The 17,027-nt window shown below is 33.8% G+C and overlaps 1 protein-coding gene across 6 annotated transcripts in view; it reads left to right on the forward strand.

The window, feature by feature from the left end:
- NSD (Nuclear receptor binding SET domain protein) overlaps window positions 1–17,027 on the forward strand; it is an 87,616-nt gene that overhangs the window by 37,451 nt on the left and 33,138 nt on the right. For all 6 annotated transcript variants that reach the window (XR_010855857.1, XM_067119773.1, XM_067119775.1 and 3 more), the window contains 7 exons: window positions 1,277–1,431; window positions 2,136–3,045; window positions 11,398–11,521; window positions 11,895–12,022; window positions 12,190–12,347; window positions 12,578–12,728; window positions 12,955–13,095. Coding sequence is in view for 5 of the 6 variants with exons in the window: in XM_067119773.1 (XP_066975874.1) it covers window positions 1,277–1,431; window positions 2,136–3,045; window positions 11,398–11,521; window positions 11,895–12,022; window positions 12,190–12,347; window positions 12,578–12,728; window positions 12,955–13,095 (1,767 nt within the window). In the remaining variant the exon portion in view is untranslated. The remainder of the gene's footprint in view (window positions 1–1,276; window positions 1,432–2,135; window positions 3,046–11,397; window positions 11,522–11,894; window positions 12,023–12,189; window positions 12,348–12,577; window positions 12,729–12,954; window positions 13,096–17,027) is intronic.

Here is a 17,027-nt window from a genome sequence, read left to right on the forward strand (position 1 = left end):
TCTTCCCTATTGTCATTACTCATCTGCTCTTCGTTGCCTGTATGGTTCTGTGTATTCTAAGTTTTCCCATGTACTCTATTACTTAAAAATGCTTTACTTCATCCATGTACTCTGCCGCTCCTGGTACCTTGACAGTTCCAGTGTATTCAGCACCCTCAACCACCTCTGTGTTCTCAGCCTCCTCACCATACTCACCTGTTCTGGCGAGTCCTCCCTCTCCCATGTATCTGGCTGGGACAGCTGTTCTCTAAACTCCGGTGTTCTTGATAATGTCGGTATTCTCAGCCTCATCATGATCATTAACCTCAGCATTCCTGCCTGCAGGGTTTCCTGTGCAGCCTCTTAGTAGTTCTTCTATTTGTTATTGCTGGTGGCATCCTGTCTGCAAGATAATCCTCTGTTAAGTGGGTCTCCCTCCTGATACACTAATGAGACCTCCTTTGTCCAACAATATCCTCAAACCATACTGAGAAATTGTTGTCTCGTTAAGCCACTTGTCATCACTTCAAGCTTGTCAGGAATCTGGGCCAGGATCTGCTTGACCCTCCTTAGGGCATGACTGTGACTCATTTCACTATTTTCCAGCTAACGGAGTCCCCTTTGAGTCCAGTCACCCCAAAGCATCCTCTCTTCATTTGCTGAGTGCTTCTCTCCTTTTCACCTGTTCTCTTACAGCTCATGACCATGAGTTGCATAAGCACTTGATTGTCTCCTCTTTTGCTTCCCCTTTGAGTGACTCATATCCCACTCCTTCCAAGTCTCCAGCTTGCCTTCTGTGAGTGCTGTCATTGATCACTTTCTTAATGGTGCCACTTTTAGACTGTTCCTGCTCTTTTGCCCAGTTCTCCTCAAACTGCCTATAAAGCTAGGTTTTACTTGGCTAGGGAGATTGAATCTTATCTGTGTAATGCATTGTTTGTTCTGTGTTCTATCATATAAATGGGAAAATAACAGTGATTAGGACATTATTTTTGTAAAGTCAGTATGGAAGCAATGTTGGGAACAGTTGTCAACAAATTATTAAATTATTTTCAGCATGATTTTTATGTTTCTTTTTGTTACAGTCAGGATTTTTCTATTTCTTTCTGTTACATTCAGGTTACTATAAAGTCAGTATGGAAGCAGATTTGGGAACAGTTGTCAACAAATTATTAAAGTATTTTCAGCATGATTTGTATGTTTCTTCTGTTACAGTCAGGATTTTTTCTATTTCTGTTACATTCAGGTTACTGTCTGATTTGTTATCTTTGACTTATACTGTATTCATGTTTTTCAGTTTCGAACTTTGAAGAGCACTCAAAAATCTCATGCTGAAAGCATGTTGAAAACACTTGGTCACATAAAAAAGCTAGATACTGCGCCATCTGCACAGAAGAGAGAGCGGTGGATGGTGGCCATAGAAGAAGGGGAGCAAGCATTGCATATGGACAGGTAAGCCTTTCCTTATGTGCAAGCTTCAGTCTACTTTTCTAATTTACTGCAGTGACCTATAATTCTTAAGATCATAGTATTTATGTATGAAGTCACATTTGGGAGAGTATATTAAATTCAGTATGTCTTAGTAGTTCTGTGCATGTGGCCTATCATTTATTGCAAAAATATATTTGACCCTTCATACAGGTTTTATGTAGACAGTGGTTGTCTTCCAACAATGAGGGGTATTTGCTATATCTAGTCACTTTTACTAATGTAATACAGTTTGGGACCTTCCCTTATGTGAGTGGATCTCAACCTCGATTGACTTGTGTTTTTGACTCTGTAGAAATTGTTGCTTCAAGGTAAGACTTATTTGCTGCACCTGAAACAGATTGAATGGATTAGAACTTACCCCAGATATTGTAAAGTTATGGAATAAGTTTTTATAAATTTTAAAGAATTTAGTGATTTGGGGGTTGTGGATTCTATTACTACAGCTGAATTGATTCTTGCCTTCATTAGAATTGTAAATTATGGAGTTCATTCCGGAGTGTATGAAATTGCTTAAATAATTATCCTGCATTGTTTTGGAAAATTTTTGTTTTACTATTTAAATCCTTCAGGCTGTATTTTTGCCTTAGATGCGAAAGATTTGATATTTAATTAATTTGTAGTGTTAGATAATTTATTTTTAGTAAACTTTAGATATGTTTTTTCAGATATGAAAGATTACAGAAGTATTCTCTGAAGATGGATGATAAGGAACTGAAAGGTAAAGAAGATGTGGAAGATAATGTGAAGCGCACACCTCATCGTAGAAGTAAAACAGATTCTTCAAAAAATCGCAGAATAGGAAGACCTCGCAAAACAGAAGCGAAAGAAAAACATTTGTCAGGATTGAAAGCAAATGATGATTTTTGTTCAACTGATGGGGAATTTTCAGGTTTTGATGATAATTATTCCTCAGATGAAAATCGCAATGTAAGTAACTTAATAAACGACATAAGTGGCCATAAGCAGAGCTTTGCTCAGTATGCAGCAAAACACTTACAAAAGTTTATATTAGAAAATCCAAATATAAGTGAAACAGCTGCACGGACAAAGTTAAGGTGGCGATGGAAAAAGCTTGCCAATTCTCAGGCTGCAAAACGAAAAACCAAAGTAACTTTGAAAAGTGAAAACAAAAGTCAGGCAATTCCTGTAAGCAGCTCATTAAAGCGTAAGCATCAGAGTATAGAAAAAGAATCGGCTTTAGACAGTGGTGATGATTTTGTTGCTAAAAGAAAAAGAATTGAAGAATCCAAAGACTGTCAAAAGGGTGTCTATAAGGTTGTACGGAATGAAAAAGTGTGTTATCGCTGTGAAGGCTTAAGTACTGAAAACGGTGCAGACATGATTCGTTGCAAAGGTGTTTGTTATGGAATATTTCATCTTAATTGTGTAGGTTTAAGTTCTTTTCCAAAAAGTGACTTCAAGTGTGTCGAGTGCCAAACAGGAAATCATCAGTGTTTTATTTGTAAAGAAGATACAGGTGTCAGACAAAGGTGTACTGTTACATTTTGTGGAAAGTTTTACCATGAAGAATGTGTACAGAAATGGCCGCAAGTCTCCAAAAATCGTCACCAAGAGGTAAGTCCTGCCTTGATTGACCGTAATATTCTCCTTAGTTTTAAGAAAAATTTTAATGATAAAGAGTGTCGGAATGATACAAGATGGATTTTAATGGTGATGATGCAAGCTATTCTGTTGAAGATACTGTGCTATGAAATATCTATTAAATGCAACAAATGATAGATGCTGAAGGGCAGTACCTGTATTATATAGGATTTTATTTATACTTAGAAAGATTATTCTGTCTGTCAGCTTTTGCTAGAACCTTGAGTACCAGGTAGCTTTACCTCCAAGTGAGTTTAAGCTTATGTTTATGTAGAGCACGTAGGGTTTCTTTGACTATCAACCCCATTTGTTTTTCGTCTATGCTTCAAGGTAGCATTAAGTATGCCTACAAATTACTTCATTAGAAACCCTTGTTCAATGATGTACTATATTTTACATAACCAATCCTTCCACTTTATAAAAATGAACTTTTTTCATCAGTCCATTGGGCCAATTTTATTTTGTTTCTATCGTTGACTTCCTAAGGCATTAACAAAGGTATTTTGTTTCAAGCATTGGGTTTCAGAGGGCCTACATATAGAGAATTTATTTTTAAAAAGCTGTGTTATTCTAGGAGACAAGATTATTTCATCATCCCTGCACCAGTTTATGGTATGGTCGTAGCAGTGACACATCCATCGTATCATCCTAATTGCTTCATGATGTTTCTGAAGTATATTGCAACTCATTCCATGAGCTTGCTTTTTTTTTTATAACACTTTCATCAAAACTGTTTCTCTCATAAGGAAGCTTTGCTCTTATCTGTCCCTCGTGTTGGTAGAGTACAGGAGCAAAAATGTGGAGCCATGTTTCCACTGTGTTGCATGCTGTTAGCCTAGAAGATGTAAAATAGTGTTGTCCGACGTTGAATAAAAATTTTGGTAGTACCCAACCCATTTTGATGCTACATACTTTGTAAGTACTTATTTTCATTAATGGAAAATCTAAGACCTAGGAGGCTGCATGTGGAAATTTATTTGTTTTTTGGGTTGTGATTCTTCTTTAGAATTTTCATCATTATCCATCCCTCCCTATCTCCCGTCTCCCTGGTCACATAAGCTTTAACTCCCAACTTTGCAACATTGCCGACTACTTCAGGCCAATGATTCCTCAGTAATGAGTTTTATACTTTAAGGTCTTCCATTTTGTATTCTGTAGGCTTCCTTTTCTGGTTTTACCTCTGCTGGAATTATTCTTCCTCTGTTAGGTATTGCTGTATTTGTTTATGCTTTAGCCCCTTCTCTAGAATCTGGTCTTAACTTTAGTGGTGTTTCACTGGATTTTTCTCCCCTCCAACCTACTTGTAAAAGTGAATTCACACGCCTTTGTCCTAAGAATTTTAAATATTTGTTGTACCATTACCAATCATAAGAAAGGCAGACCTCTTTTGTCTTGTGCTATCTTGTATTGTTCTTGCTGCTTTCCCTTACTTGGTATGATAGCACTCACTCTTGCACCCTTATGTGCAACCACTCACCAGCCTTCTGTCAGTCTTGTGTTACTGCTGTAGGTCAACTTTTCATCAGTTATGTTGAAAATATTCGGCATGCTTATTCTTGATAGTCTGTAGAGTGAAGCTGGTAAATACTTAGAGATGAACAAATTGGTTTTAGAAAATGCAGGAGTGTATTGAATTAAAAATCCCCTTTTGACGGCCTTAAATATGTAAATATGTAAAGCAAACTCAACAATATTAATGAGCAAAGTGGATGCAAACTTAATGTAGATTAACGTTTTTCAAATAGATTTTTAGTATTGGGGTGATACAGGGTATTTTTACCATCTTTGCTCCTTTTAGGCAAGGGAATAGAACTTGTACCCAATGGGAACAAAGTTGGGTGAGCATATCATTATCAAGGGCTTTTTGGTGCACTTGCTCTCTGGTTCATTCTTATCCCCTTTCGTCTTTTTGTTGACTATAAAACCATCTCTTCTGCACCATTATTCCTCTCCCTTCAACCTCCATTTCTATGACAATGTGATAAAAATTTCACTTCTCCAGAAAGGCAGTCACAGAAAACAAATCACATAGCAACTAATAAGGAAGGTAAAAGAACACAGAAATGTTAGGAGCTATAGAGGAGCAGATATTAGCCATGATTAACAGTTTATTGCCACACTGAAGTTGAAAGCAGTCAGCATAAAATTAAGACTTATTCATGAAGATGAATATTGAGTGGGTTTTGTAGTTGAATGACAATAGATTTGCAGGTCTAGAAACCATATCTGAGGCAGTGAAGATGGATGAACTTCAGGAATGTATATAAATCTGCTAGAAAGAAATTATGTCTCCATGGATGCAGGGTAGCATGATGTTAGCTTTGAACATTTGATGAAGCCTTGGATAAAGTAAAGAATAGCCACTCACATGCGAGGACCAAAAAAATTTTTATAAGCTTTAAGAATGTACGTTAGGACAAATAAGTTTTTATTGAAAGCTGTAGGTTACTTTATGTATGACCTGATCATGTGCTTGGTTATGTGTGCATAAGAAATCACACTACCATTCTTATTGAGAAACAGTATCCATATTACCCCTTAATATCCCTTGATACAGGTAGGCGTCGACTTACAAACTGGGTTAGGTTCTTGTATGCATGTTGTACCAAATTTTCACGAAACTCAGTTTCCAATTCAGTATTCAGGTACCTGTGAATTATCCCTTAGCCTAACTCCTTTTACCTACAGCCCACCATGGATTAATTTTTATGTAGTACCTTTCTTATCAGTCTTTCCAATAATGCATTATATTAATTTGTTTTGCTTAGAATTCAGTAAATTTGCCTTTTTACATTGTTGTGTTCCCTTACCATGAATTGTACTTACCAAGTATTTATCCATGTTGTGCTGCAGATAAGACTTAGTTATTTTTAGAAAAATTTATAAAATATGTAATATCAATCCTCTGTTTTACTGTGATCATCGATATCCCATTTTGCCTTATAATATCATGAACACCTTGTTTACCCCTTAATGGATGATAATCCTCACATGAGTATCTATAACAGGTTTTGGGTTATGGATGGGAATCCTCATATAAGTATTAATATTACGTGCCATACTGTTTCATTGAATTTAGTAGGAAATAGGTTCATAGCACTTCAATGGTCCCTAAATGACTTATGGCAATTTATTACCTGGCACAGGAGAGAGATTTCAGTGGAGGATGTACTGCCTCTTTGCAGCTTCAGGACATCTTTTTCTTTATATGCTCATAAATATACCCAGGGATTGCTGTTGGTTCTAGTTCTTATCTTTTATGATAGTATGTCAGCTATAATTGTAATTTTACAAAGAAAAGTGTAAAGAAATCATGAAAAAGCATGTATACTTCAAAAAGTTACTGTATCTCTCCATCTCGGTAAATCTCGTAAATATTTTACAACAAATATACTCAGAATTTGTTACTGATTTTAGTTCTTATCTCTTATGATATTGTATGAGCTGTAATTATAATTTTACGAAATAAAGTAATATAAATTATTAGAAAAAACATGTATAACTTGGTAAAATTAATATATTTTTACGAATGTTATGTAAAGGGGTTGTAAATAGTCACTTTCAACTTCTTGTGGAAGGTAGGGAAAAATTGTTAGAATTTTTTTTCTTACACCATGTGCATTTGCACATCCTCCACTTTCCATTGATGTGCTTTTTTCTTAAATTGGCCAACCTTAAAGTTTGCCCAATCTGGGGGTGTGCATTATATATAATTAGCCCGTCCCTTAAGGGTTATGTAACTTATCCTGTGTTTATATCTACATGTGGCATTTCATCGATTATGGCATCCTATGAAAGACCCACCATTTAGCTTTTTTAGTTTATTTTTCATAGTTATATCATATTTAATAGAACTACAGAACATATATTTTATCACTGTTGATGCATTTCGCAGTTTAATTTTCTAATTCACGTCAATGCTTTGTAACTCGTTTGTACATCAATCCGAATATTCCCATAAGGAATAATTGGAATTCAATTAATTCATCCCACACTCATGAATTTCCCCCATATCCACCCTTTGTACCAACTTTAATACAATTGTTTTAAGTGCAAGCACAATATAGTTTAATGATAACCATATTCAACAAAATAAATAAAAGAATAAAGCATTTCACCATAAAATTCAACATAAAAGATTAACAAAATCATGTCACCGCTGTGACACGCAGCTGACTTGAGGAGAGAAGAAGATACAGTAAAAACTTTACTGTATGTATGTAAAAGCCGTAACAATTCACATGAAAAATAAAAGAAGAGAATTTCACAATAAATTTAACTTAATGTTTAATGATACAATATATAAAAACAATCAAATGCAATACAGTAACAATAAAAAATCGAAAGAGAGTCTCATTTGAGTGAGCGTTCGGGACTGCACTGTGTGAGATGGTAGAGAGGAGAGGGAGGGGATGGTGGTGAGTTATTGGGTGGGAGACGGGGTCCTCTTCCCAGCTGTGGCCAGGCTCGGATGAATTTTCTCTCTTGCCACATTTCGCCCGATTCTTTCACCTACACTCAGTTCGCCCGAATCACTTCTTTCTGTTACAGCAAAGTACCTATCAAGTGACACTTGCTTTTTACGATTTTTTAGCATTGTAAAAGTAACTCATCCCCACATCATGAAACACACTGGCGCAGCGTTCAGCTTCTGAGCACTTTGGATTGTTTGTTTAAACGACTTCCCTGTGAAAAGTTATTTGATCTTTCTTTTTTTTACTTGCAATCTTTACTTATTACTTATTTGTTTGCAAACTCCTCATGTTTATTGGATTATAATTTTAAATTCTGTTGTTTGATGTGCTGTGGCATAATTAATCTCCTTGCATTCAAGATCCAAGTGTAATACACATGTCAACAATCGTACATGCGTGAGGGATTGTGGTTTCCTTGAGAGGATCCTGTCACTCCTCCCTCGATCCCGGCTGGCCCAGCGTGATTTTCCACCAAACAGTTTGTAAATCGAATTTTTAGCTCATACACAGAAACTAACATTTTCCGAAAATTTTACTTCGTATAACAAAAATACAAATAACGAATCATTCTTATGCCGAGGGACCACTGTATTTTCGTGACTAAATACATTTTTTATGATAAAAAAAAAAATCATTTACTATTTTTCAGATATTAATATTAAGATTAATAAGATGAAATAATATTAATAATAATATGTACCTGTAATTATACGTACAGTACATGTAATAATACAGGTGATAATAAGTACAAATTTTTAAATAAGATTAGATAATAATAATAATACTGTACCTATAATAATAATAGTAATAAGATTAAATAATAACTCAGAGAGAAAGAGAAACTTATTTGGAAAGAAACTGGTTTTTAGTTTTGGCAAGGAAAAAACTGGTTCTCTCCCCTCCATAGGTTAAGGAGGGACCCCATTATAGTCCCCAAGGGACCTCCTTATAGTGAACCCTGTTTGTAGCTAAGCTTTTAAAACTGGTTTTTTCACCCGTTATAGATGTTATAGATACAATGCTCAGAAATGGTACCTATTGAAATGATATTAAATATTAAATGAAATATTAAAATTATATTAAAGTGATATTGAAATTATTATATTAAAATGATATTAAAGTGTTTTTGGATGATAGTTTAAGGCATATTTGGTGTTTGAATGATTAAAATAAGCAGTTATAGGCATTGTTAGAGGTGGTCTTTTGATGTTTGAAGATTAAAATAGATAGTTATTAGCATTTTTAGAGGGGAGGTCTTTGGTGTTTGAAAATTAAAATAGACAGTTGTAAGGATTTTTAGAGGGGTTGTAAAGTATTCGCTGATTTTAGCTATTCGCAGGGAGGTAGTGGTCCCTATCCCCCACAAATACTGGGGGTTATATATATACTCACACATACTGTAAATGTGATTGAAATCAATATTATTTATGTACTTTTGTATTTTAATTGTTATTATGTCAAGGAGTGGTCTTTCTATTTGCTGTGGAAAATGCACATTGTACGTGATAACATTCCTTAGTCTCTAGATGTGAGCAGCGTGGAATAAGCAGTGAGACAATGGAAAAGTTGTAGTATACTTATTTTCAAGTTACAAACACTCTGGTTATGTACATGCCATGAACATGCTTTATTGAAATATACACAGAGCAATGAAATATAAATAACTCATAGTTATTGATTTTAATGCTAACCCATTCTATCTGTTCTTACTTATGTACCAAATGATAATAATGAGAAAAGAGGATTTTATATGCCAAGATAATGTCATGTTCACAGTCAGTGCTCTGATTTTTCAGGGAGTTTATATTTTTGAGGTTAGAGTGAACTTTTCATGTACATTGTGACTGGAAGTTTTCCCTTTTAATTTTATTAATACATCTTACTCCTTTTTTGCACACACCCAGTATATTTTATGTTTAAATACTCTTTGTTGGTGGGCAGAGTTGGGGAGGTATTATGATGTTCTCCATTTATTGCATGCTTGAAGAACATTTCTTGAAAAGAAATGTGTCATTGTATGTTAAAAGATAAGAAAGATGAGGATTATGTAACATTTTATATAGTTTTTAACTTAGTTTTCTAACTAATACTGTATCTGCACATCTTTTAGATATATCCTTTTAAACCTATCGTAAATTGAGGACATATTTTTCAAATTCTTACCTCCAAATCTTCTTTGATGTCCTCCTTAGAGGCAGGATTAACCAGCAGCAAACATTTTGTGTATGAAAGACTATGAATTTTGGAAAATGCATTTAACTACAGTTGCCTCAACGTGTGTGTGTGTGTGTGTGTGTGTGTGTGTGTGTGTGTGTGTGTGTGTGTGTGTGTGTGTGTGTGTGTGTGTGTGTGTGTGTGTGTGTGTGTGTGTGTGTGTGTGTGTGTGTGTGTGTGTGTGTGTGTGTGTGTGTGTGTGTGTGTGTGTGTGTGTGTGTGTGTGTGTTTTTTTTCTGGCAGCATCATGCAACTGTTCTTAACCTAGAGAAGGCATACATCACTGCTTGGAGGCAGACCAAGAGGGAAATTACTATTGTTCATTCAGGCATATTTGACACTGCGTCCCTTTCAGGTTGGAATAGCTAGTGCTTTGTCAGAAAGGAAATGCCCAAAGGGGGTACACCAAGCTCAGTGCTCAGTATAACATTTTGCAGTATCTGTAAATTTCTGTACTTAGAAACAAAATCTATCCATGTCCACCAAAGTAGTTGATTGGTAAGTTTGTAACACTTGGCTATTTATTTAGTTTTTTTGCTTAAACACATGTAACATTATAATCCTGCTCTTTCCTGATGTCTCTTGAATTTCAGGTTTAGTAATTTTATTTTCTATTTCCTTGTATGTATTTATTTACCACCTTTTCCTGTAACTTGTCTCTGTCTGCAGGCTGATTTCCCTTTGGAACCCTTGTGGGTTTATAGTCAACTGACCGTTAATAAGAGTTTTCAGCTGAAGATTTTTAAGTAAGAAAAAAGAAAGGAATATTAAGCCCACAAATATCAGTCTATATTGAGTTTACTTGAGAATATCTTGCACTAAAGGGGAATTGTAAAAGAGAATGCTTATATCCCATCCAGGATTTGAGCCAGTTTAGTGATAGATAGTCAGTTTAATCCATTCAGCTTTCAAGAATGCATGTAAAATTGTGTATGGATAGTATAATTCTTAGGTACAGTACATATATAAAGTCATGAAGGGGAAAGGTCAGGTTCTTAATAACCTCAGACATTATGGCAGTACACAAAAAGATAATCCAGGGTCAGTACAGCACAATTTATACAGGTAGCTGACACTGACTCAAGGATTTTTTCTCTTTAAAGGCGTATTTGAGGAGTACTGCATCAGCCTTTGCCCCCGTTATTTCTATGACTGGAATGAAACTGGTAGATAGACAAGGAATTATTTGTAAGATCCTTTCATTGGCGTAACTCTGGCCATAGAAATGACTGGGAAAAAGCTGAATGGCAATCCTTATTAATAGTTCTGTTATAAGTTCTTTCCTAATTGTAAATCTACATTACTTACAGTTCTTTACAATGTCCCTTTGACCCCTAGCTGCAACCCCTTTCAATCCTTTCTCCGTACCTCAATTCATATTCTCTTTCTTCCATCTTTCTTTCCATTCTATTCCATTAACTGTAAATCCTTGGTAGTATCCTTATCACACATGTAGGAAACCAGACTTAAGTCATGGCAGTGGTTTATATTGCATGAAATGAGAATTTTAAAGAATTGGGATTTTTTATATATATTTTCACAATAAGTTTCTGCATTATAAGATTTCTGCTAAGAATCTGTCTTCGTAACTAGCTTCCTTCATTCGTGTTACTTTATTGAAGATTTACCATTTCAGAAGTTTGTGTGCCCTCGACATGTTTGTCACATGTGTGCTGCAAATGCTGATGACATGAATGATGCTGTAGCTAGAAATCCACAGTTCACCAGGTGTCTGAGATGCCCTACTACGTACCACACAGGTTAGACATTTATCTTTTAAGGTTTGGGAATTTTGGTTGGAAGTGGACATTTGTTACTTTAGAAATCTTTCAGAAATCTACTTCAGGCCTCATTTTGTAACTGTCATTAACTATGTATCAGACAGCAACACTTGTGTTACCTTTATACATTTATTTTGCAATAAGTTTTATTTTCATAAAGCTAAATAATTTTGGATCATAATACTTTATGCATTAATATTATTTCAAAAAATTTTTGTCATGATTCAGCGTATATATATTATCAAGTTTGATTTTCAGAAACTTGAGTGCACTTTCTTTTTCACTTGAGGAAAAAGAAGATTATTGTTTTAGTAATATGTTTTTATTGTACCTACTGCATATTTCTCAACAGGAGAAGAATGTATAGCTGCAGGATCTGAAGAAGTTTCCCAAAATCACCACATATGCACAAAACATTTAAAGTTGCCTAAAAATAGTTTACATCATGTTAATGTCAGTTGGTGTTTCTGCTGCTCAAAGGTTAGTAGTATTTAACAATATTTCAAAAGTGTGTGTATACTTCTCCCTTATACTTCATTTCAATATTTACATAACTGAAAAGAGAGAGAGAGTTTATGGAAAAAGTAAGTACCAGTACTTACATTTTAATTAGAAACTGAAACCTGGTTTTTTGTTGTTGTTGCTAGGGGGGATCTTTGCTGCTTTGTGATCAGTGTCCAGCTGCCTTTCATGCTGAGTGTATGAAAATCACAGCCCCTGAGGGCAGCTATGTTTGTGAAGACTGTGAAAATGGCAAGTTTCCAGTTTACGGAGATGTTGTATGGGTAAAGCTCGGACTGTATAGGTATGTCACTCTTTAAAAGGAGGTTTGGATACTTGTTATATTTTATTTATATATGTTGCCTTCACAGTTTTTATGAAAAATACATCTGTTTGCAATGGTCCCTTCCTTAATATGTAAGAAAATAGGACAGACCCTTCAGATTTGCTAATTTAATGTGATTAGATTTTTGGGCCTTCACTCCACCAGTTATTGCTTTGCATATTATTTGTATGTTTGTTTCTTTACTGCAGATGGTGGCCAGGACAAGTGTTACATCCAAGATATATCCCAGATAACATTGAAAACTTACCCCATCAACAGGGCATGTTTTGTGTTCACTTCTTTGGATCAAATGATTATTACTGGGTTACACGAGGAAGGGCTTTCCATTACCAGGAAGGGGTAGGTTATTCTAGATTTACAGCTTGTTTTGTGTAGTGAAAGCACTACAGGTGTGTTGAATATATGTGGAATATTCCAAAGGCAATAGTGTAAAAAAGTAAAAAATCTTAAATATAAAATAATGACAAATTTTTGAGAGTATATTAGTTGATACATTGGCTTTCTCAGTTTTTTTTTACTGGTATGGGCATATCAGCTGTAGGTATCATTTCATTGACATTTTCAGGATAAGGGTTCAAGGGCAGCTTCAAGCAAAACTTTAGAGATGCAGTTTCAGAAAGCTATTGCTGAAGCATTGGAAGCATATCGAGAGCAAAGGAAGAGAAAAGCACAGCTTGAAGCTGTAAGATCTGGAAAAGGAAAGTTGGTAAGTCAGAACACTGAGTTATTATAGGCATAAGTTTTTTGATTGATGACCAGTGGACAGGCATTTCTAAAATAGGGTAGATCCATTTCACTGTCTCACTTGTGCTGAAGGTTTCCACCCAATTCAAGATTTATGAGAGCTGTTTTGTTTAATTTCTCTTGAGGTTGTCCTTGTAGCATTGTGTTGATGATATTTACACTCATTGCAATGTTTTTTTTAATACAGTTGTATTTTTTGTCTCAGTCTTTTGTAATAATAATAATGGTGATAATATGTATACATAAAAATGTACAATAATTACTATAGCCTAATACAGCCTACTGTATTTTCTCTTAATATGCAAGCTCAGAAACAGCAAAACTCCCAACATGTGAGATAGGCTTAGAACTATTAAATGTATCTTCATAAATAAAAAATATGAAAGTAGAAAATACTTTTCCAGATCTTCATTGTCCAACAGCAGTGGACCAGGTGCCAAAGATATATATAATATATATAAATTTCAGAAAATTTGAAATAATCACCCTCTGATGTTGGCAATGTTGCATGGCCTAAGGAAATTCTTTTAACACTGTTTACACTCATAAAGAGACTGAGAAAGTGTTTGGGTGGGAGACCTGGAGAAGTTTCCAAGGTGTTTTTGGGGAGGGGGCTCATATGGCTGGGCACCATGGGAAAGAAGGGCAGTAAGACTGTGCAGAGGAACTCACTTAGAGAAAGCCTTGCTTTGGAAGGTGAGCGGAGCAGGGATGCAGTTTCTGACTTCACTAGAGCTTTTTTGGTTTTTATGCTTTTACATTTGTTTTTGCCTAATTTCATTATAGGATATGTACAGTACTTAACTGTAACTTATAGTTCGTCATTGGACGGGTTGGTATCGTTCTTGGCCAGCACTCTACTGGGCCCGCGTTCAATTCTCCGACAGGCCAATGAAGAATTAGAGAAATTTATTTCTCGTTATAATGTGGTTCGGATTCCACAATAAGCTGTAGGTCCCGTTGCTAGGTAACCAATTGATTCTTAGCCATGTAAAATAAATCTAATCCTTCGGGCCAGCCCTAGGAGAGCTGTTAATCAGCTCAGTGGTCTGGTTAAACTAAGGTATACTTAATTTACTTTACCTAACTGTAACTTGTAATGAAATACATCAGGCACAAATAAAAAAAAAAGATACAAACAGAGAAAACATAAAAAAGATACGGGAGAGAGAGAGAGAACCACAGTTGAGGTTTCTCTTTGTTTCACTTTGTTTGGTTTTATGTACAGCCCCCATTCTTTTCCCAGCCCGAGAAGAACCCTAAAAGAGTTCAGAGGTCTGGTTAAACAAATCATTTATAACTAACTAACCTCCACAGGGATAATTCCCCCTCTGGCGGGCCCATGTACGTTTCCAAAATAAGGTGCGTCTTATATTTTATAATTGTCTTTCAGTGTTTTCTCATCAGTATTGTAGCTCTTGCAGACTAGGAGAGTCTTTGGTTCTTTTTTAAATTTGCTTTCTTCCTGTGTGCTCTTCACTAAAGGGGGTATTTTGTTGTATAGTCTTCGTGCACAGTGTACAAATGCCCTCTCGCCTAACTTACAATTTGTTCTACGTTCAAATAGCCTATATGCTTCACTTGCATGTCTGATTACAATATTCATTTCGGGTCTCAAGAAGCGTAAGCAGTTTCTCGGATATGTTGGTCATCATATTTTAGTGCTTTAAAGACTGTAAGTAGTATTCTATATTCTATTCTAGCTTTTACTGGGAACCAATGTAGCTCAATTAGTGCTAGGGTTGTAATAAAAGGGTACTATACAGTAAATCAAGCAAAGGAAAAAAATGTGACACATGATACTGCACTAAGAAACATGCACAAAGCAAAAGAGCTAGAGAGAAAGAATGAGCTTTTGCTATTGCTATTGCTTAAAAGCACGTCAGCACATCATGAAATGTCACTTTTTATTGTTTTTTATTGGCTGATATGGCTGTATCAGCAGTTTGCTAGCAAGTGGTAAAAGGTGTGTAGGTGGTCAAGCACCCGTGTTTGTTGTAAACATTCTTGCTATTGGGGGAAATGTAAACATCATTGTAATTTGTTTTAGCTTTGATGGCTGATAGACATAGCATCATAAACATATCTTGTGCTAATTGGCTACATCTGGAAAGTATCAGTGGATCGGTAACAAAGGGCGTTTCCCTTTTTTGCGTAGTTGTATTTGATCAGTTGCTTGTTTGAACTGTTCGAGTGGTGTGCTAATGTGATGCAATTTCCAGGGTATGTGGCTTTCATTGCAGATTCTGCAGTAATACAGGTCCTTCTTGTGCTGTGTGTGGTACTGTGTATTTTGTGTTTGGCCCTACCTCATCTTAAGGGGTCAGCACACAGTTAACTGACAGGGTAAAAAGAATTTGTAGGTTTTTTTTTGTTGTGTGTGTGTGTGTGTGTGTATATATATATATATATATATATATATATATATATATATATATATATATATATATATATATATATATATATATATATATATATATATATATATATATATATATATGACTATTTATCACATCACCGTGATTCATATACAATCAGAAAGCTACAACGTCCTTTATATCAATTCACTCTGCCTCGAAGTAATATATTTTCATACATGTTACCGAAGGGGGAATTTTTTAGTTGATAATAAGTCCACCGTCCGTGAGGTCGAACCAGCGACGACGAGGAATCAGGACTACAGTGACACACCAACCATCCGCCGAATGGTTAGTGTGTCACTGTAGTCCTGATTCCTCGTCCGCCGCTGGTTCAATTCCACGGGACGGTGGACTTATTATCAACTAAAATTCCCCTTCGCAACATATATGAAAATATATTACTTCCGAGGCAGAGTGAATTGGATATTAAAGGACATTTGTAGCTTTCTGATAATATATATATATATATATATATATATATATATATATATATATATATATATATATATATATATATATATATATATATATATATATATATATATATATATATATATATATATATATATATATATATATATATATATATATATATATATATATATATATATATATATATATATATATATAATATATATATATATATAATATATATATATATATATATATATATATATATATAATATATATATATATATATATATATATATATATATATAATATATATATATATATATATATATATATATATATATATATATATATATATATATATATATAATATATATATATATATATATATATATATATATATATATAATATATATATATATATATATATATATATATATATATATATATATATATATATATATATATAATATATATATATATATATATATATATATATATATATAATATATATATATATATATATATATATATATATATATATATATATATATATATATATATATATATATAATATATATATATATATATATATATATATATATATATATATATATATATATATATATATATATATATATATATATATATATATAATATATATATATATATATATATATATATATATATATATATATATATATATATATATATATATATATATATATATATATATATATATATATATATATGTGTGCAGGGAAAATGATGAATATTGATTGTGTCTCAATTATATTGCATGATATGTACGTTGGTTTAGAAAAATGCGTCTACTTTTTTTTTGTGTGTGTGTGTATGATGTTTTTTTAGGAAAATTATAAAAATGGTTTTTGTAGCCTATCATTTCATGTTGCATACAAAAGAAAAAAAAGGGGTTTACTTTTTTGTGTACAATATTTTTTTGGGGGGGATGATAAAAATTGTCTAACCTTTTGCAATGCTTGTTGCATATGAATGAAAAGAAAGGGATTTATTTTTTTTATGCATGATGTATTTTAGTGTT

The sequence above is a fragment of the Macrobrachium rosenbergii genome, chromosome 17, assembly GCF_040412425.1.
Source record: "Macrobrachium rosenbergii isolate ZJJX-2024 chromosome 17, ASM4041242v1, whole genome shotgun sequence".
Taxonomy (NCBI): domain Eukaryota; kingdom Metazoa; phylum Arthropoda; class Malacostraca; order Decapoda; family Palaemonidae; genus Macrobrachium; species Macrobrachium rosenbergii.